Source organism: Pseudophryne corroboree, chromosome 8 (assembly GCF_028390025.1).
Source record: "Pseudophryne corroboree isolate aPseCor3 chromosome 8, aPseCor3.hap2, whole genome shotgun sequence".
In the NCBI taxonomy this organism is placed as follows: Eukaryota; Metazoa; Chordata; class Amphibia; order Anura; family Myobatrachidae; genus Pseudophryne; species Pseudophryne corroboree.
This window is the reverse complement of record NC_086451.1, coordinates 69945079-69965952: the sequence shown is the minus strand read 5'-3', so window position 1 is coordinate 69965952 and position 20874 is coordinate 69945079. Positions and strand designations below refer to the sequence as shown.

The 20874-nt window shown below is 47.2% G+C and overlaps 1 protein-coding gene and 1 long non-coding RNA gene across 5 annotated transcripts in view; one reads left to right on the top strand and one right to left on the bottom strand.

Moving 5' to 3' along the window:
* The first annotated feature begins 854 nt into the window (after positions 1–854).
* Positions 855–20874, top strand: part of CIZ1 (CDKN1A interacting zinc finger protein 1) — a 99624-nt gene continuing 79604 nt past the window's right edge. For 2 of the 4 annotated variants that reach the window (XM_063936600.1, XM_063936604.1), the window contains exons 1-4: positions 855–907; positions 3920–4066; positions 4149–4276; positions 4482–4645. In XM_063936600.1, the coding sequence (XP_063792670.1) occupies positions 870–907; positions 3920–4066; positions 4149–4276; positions 4482–4645 (477 nt within the window). In that variant the 5' untranslated portion in view covers positions 855–869. The other 2 variants (XM_063936602.1, XM_063936601.1) reach the window with 2 other exon arrangements.
* The window catches only part of LOC134948556 (uncharacterized), a 66176-nt gene continuing 51597 nt past the window's right edge, over positions 6296–20874 (bottom strand). The window contains exon 3 of the long non-coding RNA XR_010182973.1: positions 6296–6484. This is a non-coding gene — a long non-coding RNA (uncharacterized LOC134948556). The remainder of the gene's footprint in view (positions 6485–20874) is intronic.

Here is a 20874-nt window from a genome sequence, read left to right as displayed (position 1 = left end):
CTGTGAGGTGGTCTGCGGGGGGTCTCTGTCACCTCCCAGGGGTCCCCACACTGCCTGGACGCCGGGAAGCAGCAGCAGGCAGTCCCCAGCGCCTCCTCCTCCCCCTGCAGCCGGAAGGACCTCTGGCTGCGTTGCTAGGGGGAGGAGGAGATTACCTTCTGGGTCCAGGGCAGCCTGGAGGAAGGTAAGCCGGGGGGAGGGGGGTCAGCGGGTAGCGGCGGTCGGGGTTAAGAAGCCCATAGGCTTATATAGGGTATCGCCATACCATGGACGGCGAAAACGCGGCGGTAGGGTCTCAGTAAATTTTAAATTGCAGTAAAACCCCTGTTTTTTTTTTTTTTACCGCTTTAGTACATCCCACCCTTAGCCTGTTGGTGCCTTTGGATCAAGATTGTATTCCCTGTGGAACAGAGTGTACCCCGCTGCAGAAACAGACATACTCATGGCAAGTTGGCAACGCTGTAGAGTACTGTCAAAGTGATTGCCTGTCTGGCTGAGCTACAGTATTGTCCCTCCTGGAGAGGGTCATGTTGGGAGGTATGCATACAGCTGAGCCCTGTATTCTATTGATTGCCCTGTGTGCTGCTTTCTCCAGAGAGCGCAAGAGGAATGGTTACAGTACACCGCTGCGATACCCATCGCCGCCAGCAGAGGGCGCTACGCATGGTTTCCCCGGCCTCTCCGCCATTGTCCCTGTTGTGGACGGTGCAGCTGCAGCAGAGGAGGCCTGTGCGTGTCAGAGATAAAGCAGGAGGATTGCGGGGAAGCCTCAGCTGATCTCACTCGCCCACATAACGCTATACCGAGCCGGTAAGAGATCTGTCAGCGGCCGCTTACATGGGATTGCATGGATGTAGTGCACGGGCTCCATGGGGACATGTACATTGCAGGAGAGCAGCTGGCTGGGGTGAGAGTTCTATGGTGGGAGGGCGCATGCATGTTCTACTACAGTGGCGGAAGGAAGGGATGACATATTACATGCGATATAAGGCAGCAAGGGTCAGGCGGACATGTTATACGTGGTGAGTGGCGCTGCATGTGACAGGAGGGTGCACATGTAATGCATGCTATGTGCAGCGTATGAGCTGGAGGCTGACACATACAGTACATGAGTGGTGGTCATACAGACTGGAAACTAGAGACCCTGGCGCGCGCGACCGGAAAGGGGGCGGGGCCTCGCTGCAACCCGGTCCCCGTCATTGTCCCCAGGTTCTCCCGACACTGTGAATGGATGCCGGCCCTGCATCTATTCACTCAGGTGGAGGCTGACACATACATGGTACCTAGTGGTGGTGCATGTGCTAGAAGGATACATGATGTAAGGACTGCACATGTAATATCAGGCTATGTGTATCCTATCAGATGGAGGCTGACGCATATATGTCAGTGCATGTGCTAGGAGAGTGCATGACATGGAGGCTAACACATACATGGTATTACATAAGTAGTGGTGTATGTGAGGCTGCATGATGATGCAGGAGCTGCACATGTAATAGCTTGCTGTGTACAATATGAGATGGAGGTTGTCACATGTATGGTACATGTATAGTGGGAGGCAGGTGTAGAGTCATGTTATATTTGGATGGAGGGGAACATATTACACACACACACACACACACACACACACACACACACTATACCAGGTTTACATTGCACCATCCTGTTTCATTGATGTCGCTATTGTGGCCGGCGGACCATGTACGGTTATATAGAAGTGAATCGAAAACTAAAAGGAATATGCTTATAATTTTACATGAGACAATGGTGTGTGTGATAATGACATTACTGGGCATTATGTTTGTATATTTCCATTAGTGTTTTTTCTGGTATTTAGACATGTATAACAGAGTCTTTGTAACCCTAAAGTGTTTTATTATTGTTACATTTAATCTACTGGTAAATGTAGCATTCACTCTAAGGTAAAATATTTACACATGCATTCAGGTGGCAGGCACTTAGCAAAAATGAAGGTATAAAAAAACAAATGACAATTGAAAGAACACCTAATCATTGAGGGCATTTTTTACCCCGTATCATTTGAAACTTCCTGTCTTTATAAGACAGCTAAATTGCAAGATGTCATTTTTCGAAAGAAGGTAAAAGCAGGATCCATACCAAATATATTGAAAAAGCCGAATCCATTCTAAAAATACTGAAAATCCAAATACTTGCTAAATTCACACACACACATATGCTGAAAGCCAAATCTACACATTTTTTTCCAGTGGATCCGGCTTTTTCAATGACTTTAGTATGCATTTGGCTTTTTTTTTTTGCTATTGTATTTAGCATGGATCTGGCTTTTTCAATATATGTACAGTACCATGGATCCGGATTTTACCCTCATCCTAGTGCTGCTTAGATGTAGCCGTGTAATTTGTTGTGTCATTTATGGGGAGTGCAGATTTAGCAGAGCTATAAATTGGGTGCGTAGACCCCCTGTTGAGGAACAGCTTTTTACATGTTAAAAAGGTCCATCCCCTCTGTGTAAATCCAGTACGCACAGAGGATTTCTGTAACCTTGCTTAAGCCGGGTACACACTAGATGACATGCAAGCGGTATGATGTCACTCACAATTTCACCGGAACTTCCGAACAAACGATATTGGGGGTAATTCAGACCTGATCGTGAGGCTGCGTTTTCGTACAGCCTGCGATCAGGTCTAAACTGTGTATGCACCGCAATGTGCAGGCGCATTGCACGGGTACAAAGCGGATCGCCGCTCAGCGATGGGTTTGTGCGAATGATCCATTCGCACGGGCGTTCGCAAGGAGATTGACCGGAAGAAGGCATTTGTGGGTGTCAACTGACCGTTTTCTGGGAGTGTTTGGAAAAACGCAGGCGTGTTCAAGCGTTTGCAGGGCGGATGTGTGACGTCAATTCCGGTCCCGGACAGGCTGATGTGATCACAGCGGGTGAGTAAGGCTACTCAGACACTGCACAAGATCTGTTTGTACAGCTCTGCTACACATGCGATCACCTGCTTGCGATCAGGTCTGATTTAGGCTCTGTGTTGGTAGCGTACATACTGGATGATTTGCGCCTAGTCGTTAGTGGCATTTCCAAAATTGAGCTGCACACAGAGGTCCTCGCTAGCGACCCTAGACGATAAAACAAATTTGTTGTAACGATGCGTTGTTATTGGCAAATTTAGTTTAAAATGTCATCTAGTGTGTACCCAGCTATACCGTAATTCAGTCCAACTGGCCAGACGCAGTCCCCAGAGGACATGGTCCACCTGGTCCCGGCTGTTAGACCAGGTGGTTCTGTTCCCACTGTATGGGTGTCGTGGACACCCAGGAGTGGGAATAGTTCCTGTTGGTCGGCATGCCGACTGGCGGGCTATACAGCGTTCGGGATCCCAGCATCTGTATTGTGACATAACCGCATCCCCTAGAATGAACACCACTTTTATAATACTTAAATGTTTGCCATTATTTGAAGCTATATTACCAGTGGTAACTTGTCCCCATATCATAGTGCATGTGTCGCCTCAGGGAGTGACTCAAAAATTCTGGAAATATTATCAAGAATGTGTTCTGGCCGCTACACAAACAAACCCTAGGGTTATCAACGTGGCCTGTGCACCAACCGGCCAATCCTAGGTGTAGGCTCAAAGCCCTGTTTCTTAGGCCACCCTGCTGGTCACCCTCTCATTGGCCTGTCCTTCACCATCACTCTCTGCAACTAAGATGGAGAAGACTTACTTACTTTTGTATGAGTATGAAAAATGCACTGCTTGTGTAGCTTCCATGAATGAAGGTCCAGTATGGCAGACATTCTATACGTCCGTTCCATGAACTACTGTATATTACAGATTTCCCAGGAGAAGTTTGCATCTGATATTATCGGAGAACATTGGCATAAATAAAGGCTGATTTGACTTAATGACTTACCTTCCTTCCCCCATTCCTTCAGACTTATCTGTGACAAGATGTTTAACCAGCAACAGCAGCAGTTCCATCAGCTGATTCAGCTTCAGCATCTCCTGCAGCAACAGCAGCAACCTTCACGCCATCCACAGACTGCACAGCACCAAATACCGGCCCAGCATGCAGCACCCAGGTGAGGATATCCTGCACCCTGTCCTCTGATCGTGAACGTTCCTTCTCCACCTTTCCTCCCACTAATGTCCTCCCTTCAACAGGCATATACCAAATCCAGGCCAGCACCAGCAGTCGCAGCAGATGATGAACCTGCAAGCAGCCAACCCGGCCAGGCTCCTTAATACTCACACCATGTTACAGCGTGCTTTGCTGATGCAGCAGATGCAGGGTAAGTATTGTGTGTAATCCTGCTTGTGGCCTCCAGAATATGCTAAGGGCCCATTACCCTTCCAGGAGTTACCTCTTTCCTCTACTTGCATCTTCTGTCAACGCATGTATACACAAATATCCTGATATCCATAAGTCTCGTTTCATTCTGGTTAACAAAACTTTTACTTACAACTTTAATAAAGCTACGACTGTTCTCTTTGCAGGTAATCTCCGTGGTCTCAGCATGGTGGCTCCGCCAATGCCTCAGTTCTTTTCTGCAGCAACAAGGCATTCCATCCTGGGTATACCTCCCATGGGAGTGACTGTGAAGGCTCAGAATATGTCTTTTCCTCCACGTTCCTTTCAACAGCCACGTGTGTATCACAAGGTGAGAACTGCAAATGCGTTGTTGCTTCTCGGCTGATTCCAGTTGCCCAGACCTGACTTGGGTTTAGAAGGAGAAAAAAAAAAAAATTACATTCTAACTGACCACTTGATTCTCTCCACTTAGCAAAATAAACCCCTCTGTCTGCTAAGTGTCGGTATGTAAAACCTGGCCCCTGATAGTGTTTAAAAGGGCAATGATTTTGCTAGCAAAACACAGCTAGTAAAAGCATTGCCCTTTAAAATTTTGGGCATAAACACAGTCCGGAATGTGGGGTTTTAGACCCGGTATTCAGTAAACAAACCTCAAAATATTATTTTAAGTGATAGGCCTACCATTTTTTGTATATCACATGTGCATGTAAGTATGGGGTTAATCGAGACAAAAAAAAATACAAACAGAATTCCCCCAGCACACTGCGAACAGGCCAGCAAAAGAGATTTACATCCTACATGTTAATAGGAAATGCAGAGATCTCACATTTACACACATTTACAAACATAAACCACCAGAATATTTTTTTTTTAAACAAGTTTACACAAATGTCAAAATTATTTTGTGTCTTCTAACAAACCCTCTATAACGGTGTTCTCCACTGTGAACTCGTTTGGTGATATCTGTGGAATTTAAATCATTGATGTGAAATTGGTTTCCATGCAACCATCTATTAATGTAACTTGGGAGGGTCATTCAGATCTAATCGCCGCTGTGCGTTTTCGCACAACGGGCGATCAGATTGGAACTGCGTATGCACCGCACCATCGCGTCGCACGGCTGCAATGGGCATCTGCGCCCTGCGACGGGATTGTGCGAAGGATCCATTCGCACGGTCCTCCGCAAGGAGATTGACAGGAAGAGGGCGTTTGTGGGTGGCAACTGACCGTTTTCAGGGAGTGTCCGGAAAAACCAGGCGTGCTCAAGAGGTTTTAGGAGGGTTCCTGACGTCAAATCCGGCCCTGATCATCAGGATTCTATCTCACAGGAAGAGTAAGTCCTGGGCTGTGCAGAGACTGCACAAAAGCAGTTTGTATAGCTCTGCTACACATGCGATTGCACACTTGTACAGCGAAAATACAATAGCCCTGTAGGCGGCGACTATCTGATCACAGGACTGCAAAAATCGCTGCCCAGCGATCAGATCTGAATGACCCCTTTGGAGGGGTGACGTTTCTACGTACAAGAAACCGGGATCTTAGTGCTTGCTCTAGGATTTTATCTAGGATGGTGCTGAACTCTGTGGAGGGCATATTTTAATTTAGAAATTTTTTTGGGACATGATGCATCTCTACAACTATAATATACCGTTATTGGAATAAATGGATATAATCATTGCATTACTGTATATGTAATGTAATGCCCCAAATCATGTTATGTCACACAATAGTGCCTAATTGGGAAATTGTATTGATTATTAACTATAAATGCACATAAAAACACTTACATTACATGATGGATGGTAATTTCATCTGCCACAGGTTGTGTGCGATACCCACATGCTATAATTCCTTATAGGCATGCCCCCAGTGTATGGAGGACACCCTGCTGGTAACATGGCACCAGTGCTGCAGCACATTCATAGAGTATGTGAGCTTCAGCTGTGCCGTACAGTGCGTGCATTTATACCATATAACTGATGCACTACAGTCCAGCCAAGCAACCTGGAGGAGGGAACGAGCAGTCTCACCCCATACAGTGCAGCACGAGCAGAAGAAGGGCGTGACAACTTAATCCTGTGGGGTCAGCTTCGCTCATCTTGTCTTGATCACCATCTCGTTCCAGCCGTGGGGTGCTCCGAGCAGCTCATCTTTCCTTCACATGCCTCATAGACTGCTGCAGTGGAGTCTGTGGGGAAAATGTACTAAAGGTTCTAAAAATGAAAAGTGCTAATGTTGCTCATAGCAACCAATCAGATTCTGTCTCATTTCTCTATTGCATCCTAGAAAATGATAGACAGAATCTGATTGGTTGCTATAGGCAACATCACCACTTTTCATTTTTAGAACCTTCAGTAAATTTACCCCTGTTCATCTAGGATTTCCCCCAACTTGTGTGAGGCTGCCGGCAGCATTGAAAAGGAGCCTCACAGTCCTCCCTCTTCCATGGTTTGAGTGGTGTACACCTCCAGGGTACTGGGTTATAGCCAGGCAGCTGTGTCTCACCTGTGTAGCATATTGTTGTGGCTTGACCAAGCACCATCTCTGGTTTCAGCATGGTGGTCTTGCAGTGTGTGGGCACTTCAGAGAAAGGGCAGGGCACACTTCTACATTTACAAAATAGGCAGGATGAAGCAGCCTGCTCAAACACTGGGATCTTCTAGTGTAGTGGGGGTCATTCTGACCCGATCACACACTGCAGTTTATCGCAGCGCAGCGATCGTGTCAGAACTGCGCCAGCGCCGTCGGCCGGATGCCGTCGCTGAGCTACGATCGCCTCTGCCTGATTGACGGGCAGAGGCGGTCGCGGGGGAATGGCGGCGTTTGGCCGCCGTTTCAAGGGCATGGTCCGGCCAACGCAGGCGTGGCCGGACCTAGGAGGGGGGGGCTGCAGCGGCTGCATGACGTCACACGCAACCGCTGCGGGCCGGGGAGCGACGAGTAGCTCCCGGCCAGCATGCTAATGCTGCGCTGGCCGGGAGCTACTCCTAAAGTGCAAAAGCATCGCCGCTGTGCGATGCTTTTGCACTTCTGGGGGGGGGAGCAGCACTGACATGCGGGGTGGGATAGCCCTGTGCTGGGCGTCCCCCCGCCGCATGTCTATTGTTGTGATCGTAGCCCTGCAAAATTTTGCAGGGCTACGATCAACTCCGAATGACCCCAGTAATCCTTTTCTTTCTCCCTGTGATAAACACTCTGTGTCACCTAGCATGGTGTAGACACAGGCTCATGGCTTGGGAAAGCAATTTTCATGGGGGGTGCAAAAGGGCCAAGGTCTACTATAGGGCCTGGAGCCCCTTTTTCTTGCATTAGGGATCTCATTTTACGACCGTTGTAACAGTGGGGGTGATTCAGACCTGATCGTAGATGTGCTAAATTTAGCACATCTACGATCAGATTCCCTGACATGTGGGGGGACGCCCAGCACAGGTCTAGTCCGCCCCGCATGCCAGGTCCTTCCCCCGTCGCACAAGTACAAAAGCATCACACAGCGGCAATGCTTTTGTACTGGCAGGGAGCTATTCATTGCTGCCCAGGTCGTAGCGGCTGCTTGTGACATCACGCAGCTGCCGCGGCCCAGCCCCTGCCCCCCAACGGTCCAGGCACGCCTGCGTTGCCTCGACCGCGCCCCTTAAACATCGGTGAATAGTTGTTCAACAATACATATTAAATATTTTTGAACAGAACACTTTATACTAAGGCAATTGATATTAGTTATACTAAGACAATTTATATTCTAAAAAAGTTTCATAAGGTTAGTACAGATACCATGGGGTAAATTTACTATGATGGGAGTTCTATTTAAGATGGGATGTTGCTTATAGCAACCAATCAGATTCTACTTCTCATTTATTTAGCACCTTCTAGAAGATAATACCTGGAATCTGGTTGCTATGAGCAGCATCCCATCTTAAATAGAACTCCCATCTTAGTAAATGTACCCCCTTGTCTTCATAAAGTAGCATGAAGGACCTACTCCTACACTTTGCCAAAAATATGTTTCTCGTACATCCTAGAGGATACTGGGGATCCATTTAGTACCTTGGGGTATAGACTGGTCCACTAGGAGCCATGGGCACTTTTAGAATTTGATAGTGTGGGCTGGCTCCTCTCTCTATGCCCGTCTTACCAGACTCAGTTTAGAAAATGTAAAGAGCTCCTTGGTAAGAAGAACAGGCGCTTCTTATGGGATTGCTGCACCAAGCGGCTACCACATAAACAGGAGAGTCACTCCCGTATAAACTCAAGAAACAAAAAGATATACCGGCAGCGCTATTGATGAAGTGATTGGAATGGAACAATAATTGTATAATATGACAATTTATTTTAATAAAAACCAATAAAACTACTAAAATTGGCAATTGCTCTCCTCACAATAATAAGATAGATTACACACATCACGTTCAGTTAATTCTGTATATATTGGGATCACTTGGTGTCTGTTCCTTTAGAATATGCCCAGATATGTCCACTAATTTCCATAGAGGTTTGATTAACTTAGCACAGTTCGGTTGTTTGAATATATACCGGTCACCACTTTAGAGGTGGAAAGGCTTCCATACATGAGAGTCCATGTTAGATTGAAAATGTCCTCATTTGTGTTGGTGAGTGCTGGAGATATCCTCTTGTTGCTGCACAGCAAGTTGGCAGTGGATCCAAGGCTGGTTCAGACACACGCTGGTGATCGTCGAAGCTGAGGTGGTGTGAAACAGGGGGGTCCTGACGCGTTTCGCTGCTCCCCAATAAGTTTAGCAGCTTTATCAAAGGATACTATGCAATGAATGAGTGGGGTTTATATACCCTTTCTAATGAGGAGAATTACTAGCACCTGTACAAATAATCAATCCAATCACTTCATATAAGATTCAAAACACTAGTGTGGTATATAGGAGGCAGACCTATTAGATAGACTTGGTGTTTACATAATTCTAAATTCTATAATTATAGTCCAATGTATATATAAATCCTGATTTGTTTTACTTCAACTAAATATAGACCATTTTTTAACCAATAGGTGGCAATGTTTATTGTCCATTGCTGTGGTAACTGGAGATTATGTATCTCTATTGGTTACTGGTTTTGATGGACTTGGGTTACAACCAATCAAGGCCGAATCAATTGATTGAGAAGTGATGGTCACATGACCGCAAGTGTTGATGGCAAGTTCTAGTGTTAAAAAAAAAATTATACACCTCTATTGGTCAATAAGATTGATAGACTTGGAGTATAGCCTATCATAATCATCCCTATTACTCAATGACGGTCACATGACTGCTCATAGCATGACTCATTGTTATGTTCATTATTTAGTGCTGCTGTTGTCCTGCAATAGAAACTCTTAATGAATTATGGGAGGAAAATAATCTGAATTTTACTCAAAAGCCCGAAAAGATATTTGATATCTCAAGAGGCCAGTTTAAAACAAAGTCTGATTTTTCTCTGACGTCCTAGTGGATGCTGGGAACTCCGTAAGGACCATGGGGAATAGCGGCTCCGCAGGAGACTGGGCACAAAAGTAAAAGCTTTAGGACTACCTGGTGTGCACTGGCTCCTCCCCCTATGACCCTCCTCCAAGCCTCAGATTTTTGTGCCCGGCCGAGAAGGGTGCACACTAGGGGCTCTCCTTAGCTTCTTAGTGAAAAGTTTAGTTTTAGGTTTTTTATTTTCAGTGAGACCTGCTGGCAACAGGCTCACTGCATCGAGGGACTAAGGGGAGAAGAAGCGAACTCACCTGCGTGCAGAGTGGATTGGGCTTCTTAGGCTACTGGACACCATTAGCTCCAGAGGGACCGAAGACAGGCCCAGCCTCGGAGCTCGGTCCCGGAGCCGCGCCGCCGGCCCCCTTACAGAGCCAGAAGCAAGAAAAGGTCCGGAAAAATCGGCGGCAGAAGACATCAGTCTTCAACAAGGTAGCGCACAGCACTGCAGCTGTGCGCCATTGTTACTCAGGCACACTTCACACTCCGGTCACTGAGGGTGCAGGGCGCTAGGGGGGGGCGCCCTGAGCAGCAATGTAAAACACCTTGGCTGGCATAAATACACCACATATAACCCCCAGGGCTATATGGGTGTATTTTAACCCCTGCCAGAATTACCAAAAAAGCGGGAGAAAAGGCAGCCGAGAAGGGGGCGGAGCCTATCTCCTCAGCACACGGGCGCCATTTTCCATCTCAGCTCCGCTGGAAGGACGTCTCCCTGACTCTCCCCTGCAGTCCTGCACTACAGAAAAGGGTAAAAAAGAGAGGGGGGGCACTAATTTGGCGCAGTTTTATATTAACAGCAGCTATAAAGGAAAAGCACACTTGATAGTGGTATTCCTGTGTATATATATAGCGCTCTGGTGTGTGCTGGCATACTCTCCCTCTGTCTCCCCAAAGGGCTAGTGGGGTCCTGTCCTCTATCAGAGCATTCCCTGTGTGTGTGCGGTGTGTCGGTACGATTGTGTCGACATGTTTGAGGAGGAAAATGAGATGGAAGCGGAGCAATTGCCTATTATACAGTTGTCATCCCCTAGGGAGTCGACACCTGAGTGGATGAGCTTGTGGAAGGAACTGCGTGACAGTGTCAGCTCCTTACGACAGACAGTTGACGACATGAGACAGCCGGCTAATCAGCTTGTGCCTGTCCAGGGGTCTCAAACGCCATCAGGGGCTTTAAAACGCCCGTTACCTCAAATGGCAGACACAGACACGGATACTGACTCCAGTGTCGATGATGAGGAGACAAACGTGACTTCCACTAGGGCCACACGTTACATGATTGAAGCAATGAAAAATGTATTGCATATATCTGATAATACAAGTACCACTAAGAAGGGTATTATGTTTGGTGAGAAAAAACTGCCTGTAGTTTTTCCTGTATCCGAGGAATTAAATGAAGTGTGTGATGAGGCGTGGGTTTCCCCCGATAAAAAACTGATAATTCCTAAAAGGTTATTGGCATCGTACCCTTTCCCGCCAGAGGATAGGGCACGTTGGGAAACACCCCCAAGGGTGGATAAAGCGCTCACACGCTTGTCTAAACAGGTAGCACTACCCTCTCCTGATACGGCCGCCCTAAAGGAACCTGCCGATAGAAAGCTGGAGAATATCCTAAAATGTATATACTCTCACACGGGTGTTATACTGCGACCAGCAATAGCCTCAGCCTGGATGTGCAGTGCGGGCCTGGCGTGGTCGGATTCCCTGACTGAAAATATTGATACCCTTGATAGGGACAGTATATTATTGACTGTAGAGCATTTGAAGGATGCATTTCTATATATGCGTGATGCACAGAGGGATATTTGCCGACTGGCATCAAGAGTTAGCGCGCTGTCCATTTCTGCAAGAAGAGGTTTATGGACGCGGCAGTGGTCAGGTGATGCGGATTCTAAAAGGCACATGGAAGTATTGCCTTATAAGGGGGAGGAGTTATTTGGGGTAGGTCTATCAGACCTGGTAGCCACAGCAACTGCTGGAAAATCCACATTTTTACCCCAGGTAGCTTCTCAACCTAAGAAGACGCCATACTATCAGGCGCAGTCCTTTCGGCCCCATAAGGGCAAGCGGGCAAAAGGCGCCTCATTTCTGCCCCGTGGCAGAGGGAGAGGAAAAAGGCTGCAACAAACAGCCAGTTCCCAGGAACAAAAGCCCTCTCCCGCCTCCGCAAAGTCCTCAGCATGACGCTGGGGCTTTACAAGCGGACTCAGGCACGGTGGGGGCCCGTCTCAAGAAGTTCAGTGCGCAGTGGGCCCACTCGCAAGTGGACCCCTGGATCCTTCAGGTGGTATCTCAGGGGTACAAATTGGAATTCGAGACGTCTCCCCCTCGCCGTTTTCTAAAGTCTGCTTTACCGACGTCTCCCTCAGACAGGGAGGCAGTATTGGAAGCCATTCACAAGCTGTATTCCCAGCAGGTGATAATCAAGGTACCCCTCCTACAACAGGGAAAGGGGTACTATTCCACACTATTTGTGGTACCGAAGCCGGACGGCTCGGTGAGACCAATTTTAAACCTAAAATCCTTGAACACTTACATACAAAGGTTCAAATTCAAGATGGAGTCACTCAGAGCAGTGATTGCAAACCTGGAAGAAGGGGACTATATGGTGTCTCTGGACATCAAAGATGCTTACCTACACGTCCCAATTTACCCTTCTCACCAAGGGTACCTCAGGTTTGTGGTACAGAACTGTCACTATCAGTTTCAGACGCTGCCGTTTGGATTGTCCACGGCACCCCGGGTCTTTACCAAGGTAATGGCCGAAATGATGATACTCCTTCGAAGGAAGGGAGTTTTAGTTATCCCTTACTTGGACGATCTCCTGATAAGGGCAAGATCCAGGGAACAGTTGGAAGTCGGGGTAGCACTATCTCAGATAGTGCTGCGCCAGCACGGTTGGATTCTCAATATTCCAAAATCGCAGCTGATCCCGACGACACGACTTCTATTCCTAGGGATGATCCTGGACACAGTCCAGAAAAAGGTGTTTCTCCCGGAGGAGAAAGCCAAGGAGTTATCCGAACTAGTCAGAAAGCTCCTAAAACCAGGCCAAGTCTCGGTGCATCAATGCACAAGGGTTCTGGGAAAAATGGTGGCTTCTTACGAAGCAATCCCATTCGGCAGATTCCACGCAAGAACCTTCCAGTGGGATCTGCTAGACAAGTGGTCCGGGTCGCATCTTCAGATGCATCAGCGGATAATCTTGTCTCCAAGGACAAGAGTGTCTCCTGTGGTGGTTGCAGAGTGCTCATCTTCTAGAGGGCCGCAGATTCGGCATTCAAGACTGGGTCCTGGTGACCACGGATGCCAGCCTGAGAGGCTGGGGAGCAGTCACACAGGGAAGAAATTTCCAGGGCTTGTGGTCAAGCCTGGAGACATCACTTCACATAAATATCCTGGAGCTAAGAGCCATCTACAATGCTCTGAGCCTAGCAAGACCTCTGCTTCAAGGTCAGCCGGTGCTGATCCAGTCGGACAACATCACGGCAGTCGCCCACGTAAACAGACAGGGCGGCACAAGAAGCAGGAGGGCAATGACAGAAGTTGCAAGGATTCTTCGCTGGGCAGAAAATCATGTGATAGCACTGTCAGCAGTGTTCATTCCGGGAGTGGACAACTGGGAAGCAGACTTCCTCAGCAGACACGACCTCCACCCGGGGGAGTGGGGACTTCACCCAGAAGTCTTCCACATGATTGTGAACCGTTGGGAAAAACCAAAGGTGGACATGATGGCGTCCCGCCTCAACAAAAAACTAGACAGGTATTGCGCCAGGTCAAGGGACCCTCAGGCAATAGCTGTGGACGCTCTGGTAACACCATGGGTGTACCAGTCAGTGTATGTGTTCCCTCCTCTGCCTCTCATACCCAAGGTACTGAGGATCATAAGAAGGAGAGGAGTAAGGACTATACTCGTGGCTCCGGATTGGCCAAGAAGGACTTGGTACCCGGAACTTCAAGAGATGCTCACAGAGGACCCGTGGCCTCTACCTCTAAGAAAGGACCTGCTCCAGCAGGGACCCTGTCTGTTCCAAGACTTACCGCGGCTGCGTTTGACGGCATGGCGGTTGAACGCCGGATCCTGAAGGAAAAAGGCATTCTGGATGAAGTCATCCCTACTCTGATCAAAGCCAGGAAGGATGTAACTGTACAACATTATCACCGTATTTGGCGTAAATATGTTGCGTGGTGCGAGGCCAGGAAGGCCCCTACAGAGGAATTTCAACTGGGTCGTTTCCTGCATTTCCTGCAAACAGGACTGTCTATGGGCCTAAAATTAGGGTCCATTAAGGTTCAAATTTCGGCCCTGTCGATTTTCTTCCAAAAAGAACTGGCTTCAGTTCCTGAAGTACAGACGTTTGTCAAGGGGGTACTGCATATACAACCTCCTTTTGTGCCTCCAGTGGCACCTTGGGATCTCAATGTAGTTTTGGGATTCCTAAAATCACATTGGTTTGAACCACTTTCCACTGTGGACTTAAAATATCTCACATGGAAGGTGGTAATGCTGTTAGCCCTGGCTTCAGCCAGGCGTGTCTCAGAATTGGCGGCTTTATCCTATAAAAGCCCTTACCTAATTTTTCATACGGACAGGGCAGAATTGAGGACTCGTCCTCAATTTCTCCCTAAGGTGGTTTCAGCATTTCACTTGAACCAGCCTATTGTGGTGCCTGCGGCTACTAGGGACTTGGAGGATTCCAAGTTGCTGGACGTAGTCAGGGCCCTGAAAATATGTTTCCAGGACGGCTGGAGTCAGAAAATCTGACTCGCTGTTTATCCTGTATGCACCCAACAAGCTGGGTGCTCCTGCTTCTAAGCAGACTATTGCTCGTTGGATTTGTAGTACAATTCAGCTTGCACATTCTGTGGCAGGCCTGCCACAGCCAAAATCTGTAAAAGCCCATTCCACAAGGAAAGTGGGCTCATCTTGGGCGGCTGCCCGAGGGGTCTCGGCTTTACAACTTTGCCGAGCAGCTACTTGGTCAGGGGCAAACACGTTTGCTAAATTCTACAAATTTGATACCCTGGCTGAGGAGGACCTGGAGTTCTCTCATTCGGTGCTGCAGAGTCATCCGCACTCTCCCGCCCGTTTGGGAGCTTTGGTATAATCTCCATGGTCCTTACGGAGTTCCCAGCATCCACTAGGACGTCAGAGAAAATAAGAATTTACTTACCGATAATTCTATTTCTCGTAGTCCGTAGTGGATGCTGGGCGCCCATCCCAAGTGCGGATTGTCTGCAATACTTGTACATAGTTATTGTTACAAAAATCGGGTTATTATTGTTGTGAGCCATCTTTTCAGAGGCTCCTCTGTTATCATGCTGTTAACTGGGTTCAGATCACAGGTTGTACGGTGTGATTGGTGTGGCTGGTATGAGTCTTACCCGGGATTCAATATCCTTCCTTATTGTGTACGCTCGTCCGGGCACAGTATCCTAACTGAGGCTTGGAGGATGGTCATAGGGGGAGGAGCCAGTGCACACCAGGTAGTCCTAAAGCTTTTACTTTTGTGCCCAGTCTCCTGCGGAGCCGCTATTCCCCATGGTCCTTACGGAGTTCCCAGCATCCACTACGGACTACGAGAAATAGAATTATCGGTAAGTAAATTCTTATTTTTTTTCCAATTAAATCAAAAGGTTCTAACATAGAAAACTTTTACAAAACAACTCTCAGTGACTTTAAAAATGTGCGCCAATATTCCAACTAACAAAATAAGACGTACACATCTGACTAGACGAGAGAAGAAAGCCCTTAAGGACCTTACGAGTAATACATCTTTAGTGATGAAAGAGGCGGATAAGGGGGGGGGGCTAATCATACAAGACAAAACCGATTATATTTTGGAAGCTAGACGGCAGTTGGATAACTGCACCTATTATAAGAAACTTGCAGGAGATCCCACCAAAAAATTTCAAATTGAATTATTAGAACTTTTGGATGTAGCACAAATGAAGGGAGTCATCTCCAAAGAGGAATCTCATTTTCTTTATTCAGAACACCCAGTAATTCCAATATATTACCACCTCCCGAAAATACACAAATCCCTCACCTCACCCCCTGGTCGTCCCATAATTTCTGGTATAGGTTCCCTCAACCCAAGTCCATCCAACCCAAGTCCATCAAAACCAGTAACCAATAGAGATACATAATCTCCAGTTACCACAGCAATGGACAATAAACATTGCCACCTATTGGTTAAAAAATGGTCTATATTTAGTTGAAGTAAAACAAATCAGGATTTATATATACATTGGACTATAATTATAGAACTTAGAATTATGTAAACACCAAGTCTATCTAATAGGTCTGCCTCCTATATACCACACTAGTGTTTTGAATCTTATATGAAGTGATTGGATTGATTATTTGTACAGGTGCTAGTAATTCTCCTCATTAGAAAGTGTATATAAAACCCCACTCATTCATTGCATAGTATCCTTTGATAAAGCTGCTAAACTTATTGGGGAGCAGCGAAACGCGTCAGGACCCCCCTGTTTCACACCACCTCAGCTTCGACGATCACCAGCGTGTGTCTGAACCAGCCTTGGATCCACTGCCAACTTGCTGTGCAGCAACAAGAGGATATCTCCAGCACTCACCAACACAAATGAGGACATTTTCAATTTAACATGGACTCTCATGTATGGAAGCCTTTCCACCTCTAAAGTGGTGACCGGTATATATTCAAACAACCGAACTGTGCTAAGTTAATCGAACCTCTATGGAAATTAGTGGACATATCTGGGCATATTCTAAAGGAACAGACACCAAGTGATCCCAATACAGGTTGAGTATCCCTTATCCAAAATGCTTGGGACCAGAGGTATTTTGGATATCTGATTTTTCCGTATTTTGGAATAATTGCATACCATAATTAGATATCCTGGTGTTGGGACCTAAATCTAAGCACAGAATGCATTTATGTTACATATACACCTTATACACACAGCCTGAAGGTAATTTTAGCCAATATTTTTTGTAACTTTGTGCATTAAACAAAGTGTATCTACATTCACACAATTCATTTATGTTTCATATACACCTTATACACACAGCCTGAAGGTCATTTAATACAATATTTTTAATAACTTTGTGTATTAAACAAAGTTTGTGTACATTGAGCAATCAAAAAACAAAGATTTCACTATCTCACTCTCACTAAAAAAAAGTCCGTATTTCGGAATATTTGGATATGGGATACTCAACCTGTATATACAGAATTAACTGAACGTGATGTGTGTAATCTATCTTATTATTGGGGGTCATTCCGAGTTGTTCGCTTGTTGTTTTTTTCTCGCAACGGAGCGATTAGTCGCTAATGCGCATGCGCAATGTCCGCAGTGCGACTGCGCCAAGTAAATTTGCTATGCAGTTAGGAATTTTACTCACGGCATTAGAGGTTTTTTCTTCGTTCTGGTGATCGTAATGTGATTGACAGGAAGTGGGTGTTTCTGGGCGGAAACAGGCCGTTTTATGGGAGTGTGTGAAAAAACGCTACAGTTTCTGGGGAAAACGCGGGAGTGGCTGGAGAAACGGAGGAGTGTCTGGGCGAACGCTGGGTGTGTTTGTGATGTCAAACCAGGAACGACAAGCACTCAACTGATCGCACTGGAAGAGTAAGTCTCGAGCTACTCAGAAACTGCACAGAGAAGTCTCTTCGCAATATTGCGAATCTTTCGTTCGCAATTTTGATAAGCTAAGATTCACTCCCAGTAGGCGGCGGCTTAGCGTGTGCAAAGCTGCTAAAAGCAGCTTGCGAGCAAACAACTCGGAATGAGGGCCATTGTGAGGAGAGCAATTGCCAATTTTAGTAGTTTTATTGGTTTTTAGTAAAATAAATTGTCATATTATACAATTATTGTTCCATTCCAATCACTTCATCAATAGCGCTGCCGGTATTTTCAGTTTAGAAAATGTGCCCGGAGGAGCCGGTCACAGCTAGGGGAGCTCTTGAAGAGTTTTCTGCATTTATTTTTCTGTTTGTCATTTTCAGGCAGGACTGGATGGCACCAGCCTGTCTGCTTCGTGGGACTTAGGGGGGGGGGGGGGGGTGGCAACCTCTTGAAGGGTTAGTGGTCTCATTCCCTGCTGACAGGACACTAGCTCTTGAGGGAACTATTCGCAAGCCACACCACGGCGAGCGTACATTCCCGCAGCACGCCGCCACCCCAGATCCAGAAGAGTGGTGAGTACTAAGCCGGCATCCCAGTTAGCGGGTCGCCGGCCATTATGGCGGCATGAGGGTACGGAGACGTATGGCTTCTAATCGGGGCGGACTGCGTCTCCAGACTCACAGTGCAGATGCACAGCTTCTGAGGGGGCGACTGAGTGTCAGTACACACACTGGCAAACACAGACTTAAAATGGTTAGGACTCCATTTTAATCACCAGATTACCTCAGTCATTATAAAAAATAAAAAATAAAGCGGGGTGGGGCTTCACTATGAGCGGATCCAGCAGTTCACCAGAGCCATTTTCTCTCTGCAATGGACACAGACGCTGACTTACAGGGACCCGCAGCTCCTCCGGAGAAACTCCAGATTACCTCAGCGGTACCAGGGGGTCATAGCAGGGGGGTGGGAGTGATTATTAGTGTACTGGGTACTTAGTCTGCGACCTGGCTAAGCTTGGCATTAGCGATAAGGGCGAGGTGTGCTGGCTCCATAATACCTCTGTGTCTCCCTGGAAGGGCTCTTTGTGGGTTAATTGTGCTCTTACCCTTTTCCTGTGTGTGTGTGTGTGTGTGTACGTACTGTCACATTTACATTGTCAGGCAAAGAATGTGTTTCATGCACAGCAGAGTGTTCCTCTTCCTCAGGGAGCTTACTACAGTGTACTCAATGTAGTGCACCTTCCCAGGCTAGTATGGCTGGATTCTATTAAAGGAATTATCTCTCATATTTTTACTGAATTGTCCCGCAATGAGAAAGAGACGCAATACTTAAGACAATCTGTGGATGAGTTTATGAACAGAGATTCAGTCCCCAAAACAGCGTCTCAGACCTCTACCATTTGTCTGCAAAAATGTACTCTGTCCCATATCCTGCAGTCTGACTCGGATGATGAAGGGTCAGACATGGAGGAGGGGGAGGTGGACTCAGAGGGGTGGGGGGGATGCTGCTTTGTCACAGGGAATGGAGGCTCTTATAGAAGCTATCAGAGACGGTCTACAAATTCCTGATAAGGTGACAGAGGAATGTGAGGAAACTAATTTTAATGTAAAAAATAAGTCCTCAGTCACGTTTCCTGTATAAAATGAGCTGAATACCCTGTTTGAAGAACCATGGGTTAATCCTGATAGGAAATTTCAGATGCCTAAAAGGTTACTCTCATCCTTTCCTTTTCCTCCTGAGGATAGGAAAAAATGGAAAAATCCAACGATAGTGGATGCATCAGTATCCAGGCTGTCACGGAAATGAGTGTTGCCTGCTTGAAAGACACGGCTGATCGTAAACTTGAGACCACACTCAAATCCTTGTATAAGACTGGTGGGGTGGCCCAGAGACCCACTATAGCATGTGCGTGGATTACTAAAGCCATTGCTAAATGGTCAGGTAACCTAATTGAGGGGTAGGATTCCTTATCTAGGGGAGAGATTGTTTTACTCCTACAACGTATACAGGACTCTGCGAACTTTATGGTAAAAGCCATAAAAGAAGTAGGTTTGCTTAATGCATGCACCACGGCTATGGTAGTGTCAGCACGCAGGGGCTTATGGCTACGCCAGTGGACTGCGGACTCTAGGAAAGGCGTGGAAGGCCTTCCCTTCACAGGAGAGGCCTTATTTGGAGATGAACTAGACAAATGGATCTCCACAGCTACTGCGGGTAATTCCACTTATCTTCCTTCTGCAGCTCCTCCAGCCAGGAAGGCCTACTCAGGACCTAATCTACAGACCTTTCGGACTGCCAAGTTTAAGAGCAAAACCAGAGGTTCTTCTACAGCCACCAGAGGTGCTAGAGGTAAACCGTGCAAACCAGCAACTGCAGGTTCACAGGTACAGCTCTAGCTCTGCTTCCTGAAAGCCTTTAGCATGACGGTGGATCATGATGCCTGGAAGACTGGCAGGTGGGAGCCCGACTAAAGTTTTTCAGTCACATCTGGATAACATCATGCCAGGAACCCTGGGTCATAGATCTTATTTCCCAGGGCTACAGACTGGAGTTTCAGGAGCTCCCACCTCACAGATTCTTCAAATTAGGCTTACCAGTTTCACAAGAGGCAAGTATAACCTTACAGGATGCCATTCAAAAACTTGTACAGACTCAGGTCATTGTTCCAGTTCCACCTCATCTCCAAAACAAGGGATATTTTCTCTAACGTCCTAGAGGATGCTGGGACTCCGTAAGGACCATGGGGAATAGACAGGCTCCGCAGGAGGCATGGGCACTTTAAGAAAGACTTTGGACTCTGGGTGTGCACTGGCTCCTCCCTCTATGCCCCTCCTCCAGACCCCAGTTTTAGACTGTGCCCAGAGGAGAATGGGTGCACTGCAGGGAGCTCTCCTGAGTTTCCTGCTTAGAAAGCATTTTTGTTAGGATTTTTTCTCTTTTTCAGGGAGCACTGCTGGCAACAGGCTCCCTGCATCGAGGGACTGAGGAGAGAGGAGCAGACCTACTTAAATGATAGGCTCTGCTTCCTCGGCTACTGGACACCATTAGCTCCAGAGGGAGTGAACACAGGTTCGTCCTGGGCGTTCACCCCAGAGCCGCACCGCCGTTCTCATCACAGAGCCAGAAGAAACGAAGACAGAAGACGTCTCAGGCGGCAGAAGCCTTCGGTGCTTCACTGAGGTAACGCACAGCACCGCAGCTGTGCGTCATTGCTCCCATACACCTCACACACTCCGGTCACTGTAAGGGCGCAGGGGGGGCGCCCTGGGCAGCAATAAAACACCACTCCTATGGCAAAAGTCTATATACATGTACAGGTGGGCACTGTACATGTATATAAAAGAGCCCCCGCCATTTTTTAGTAAGTTTGAGCGGGACAGAAGCCCGCCGCCGAGCGGGCGAGGCTTCTCCCTCAGCACTCACCAGCGCCATTTTCTCTCCACAGCACCGCTGAGAGGAAGCTCCCCGGACTCTCCCCTGCTTG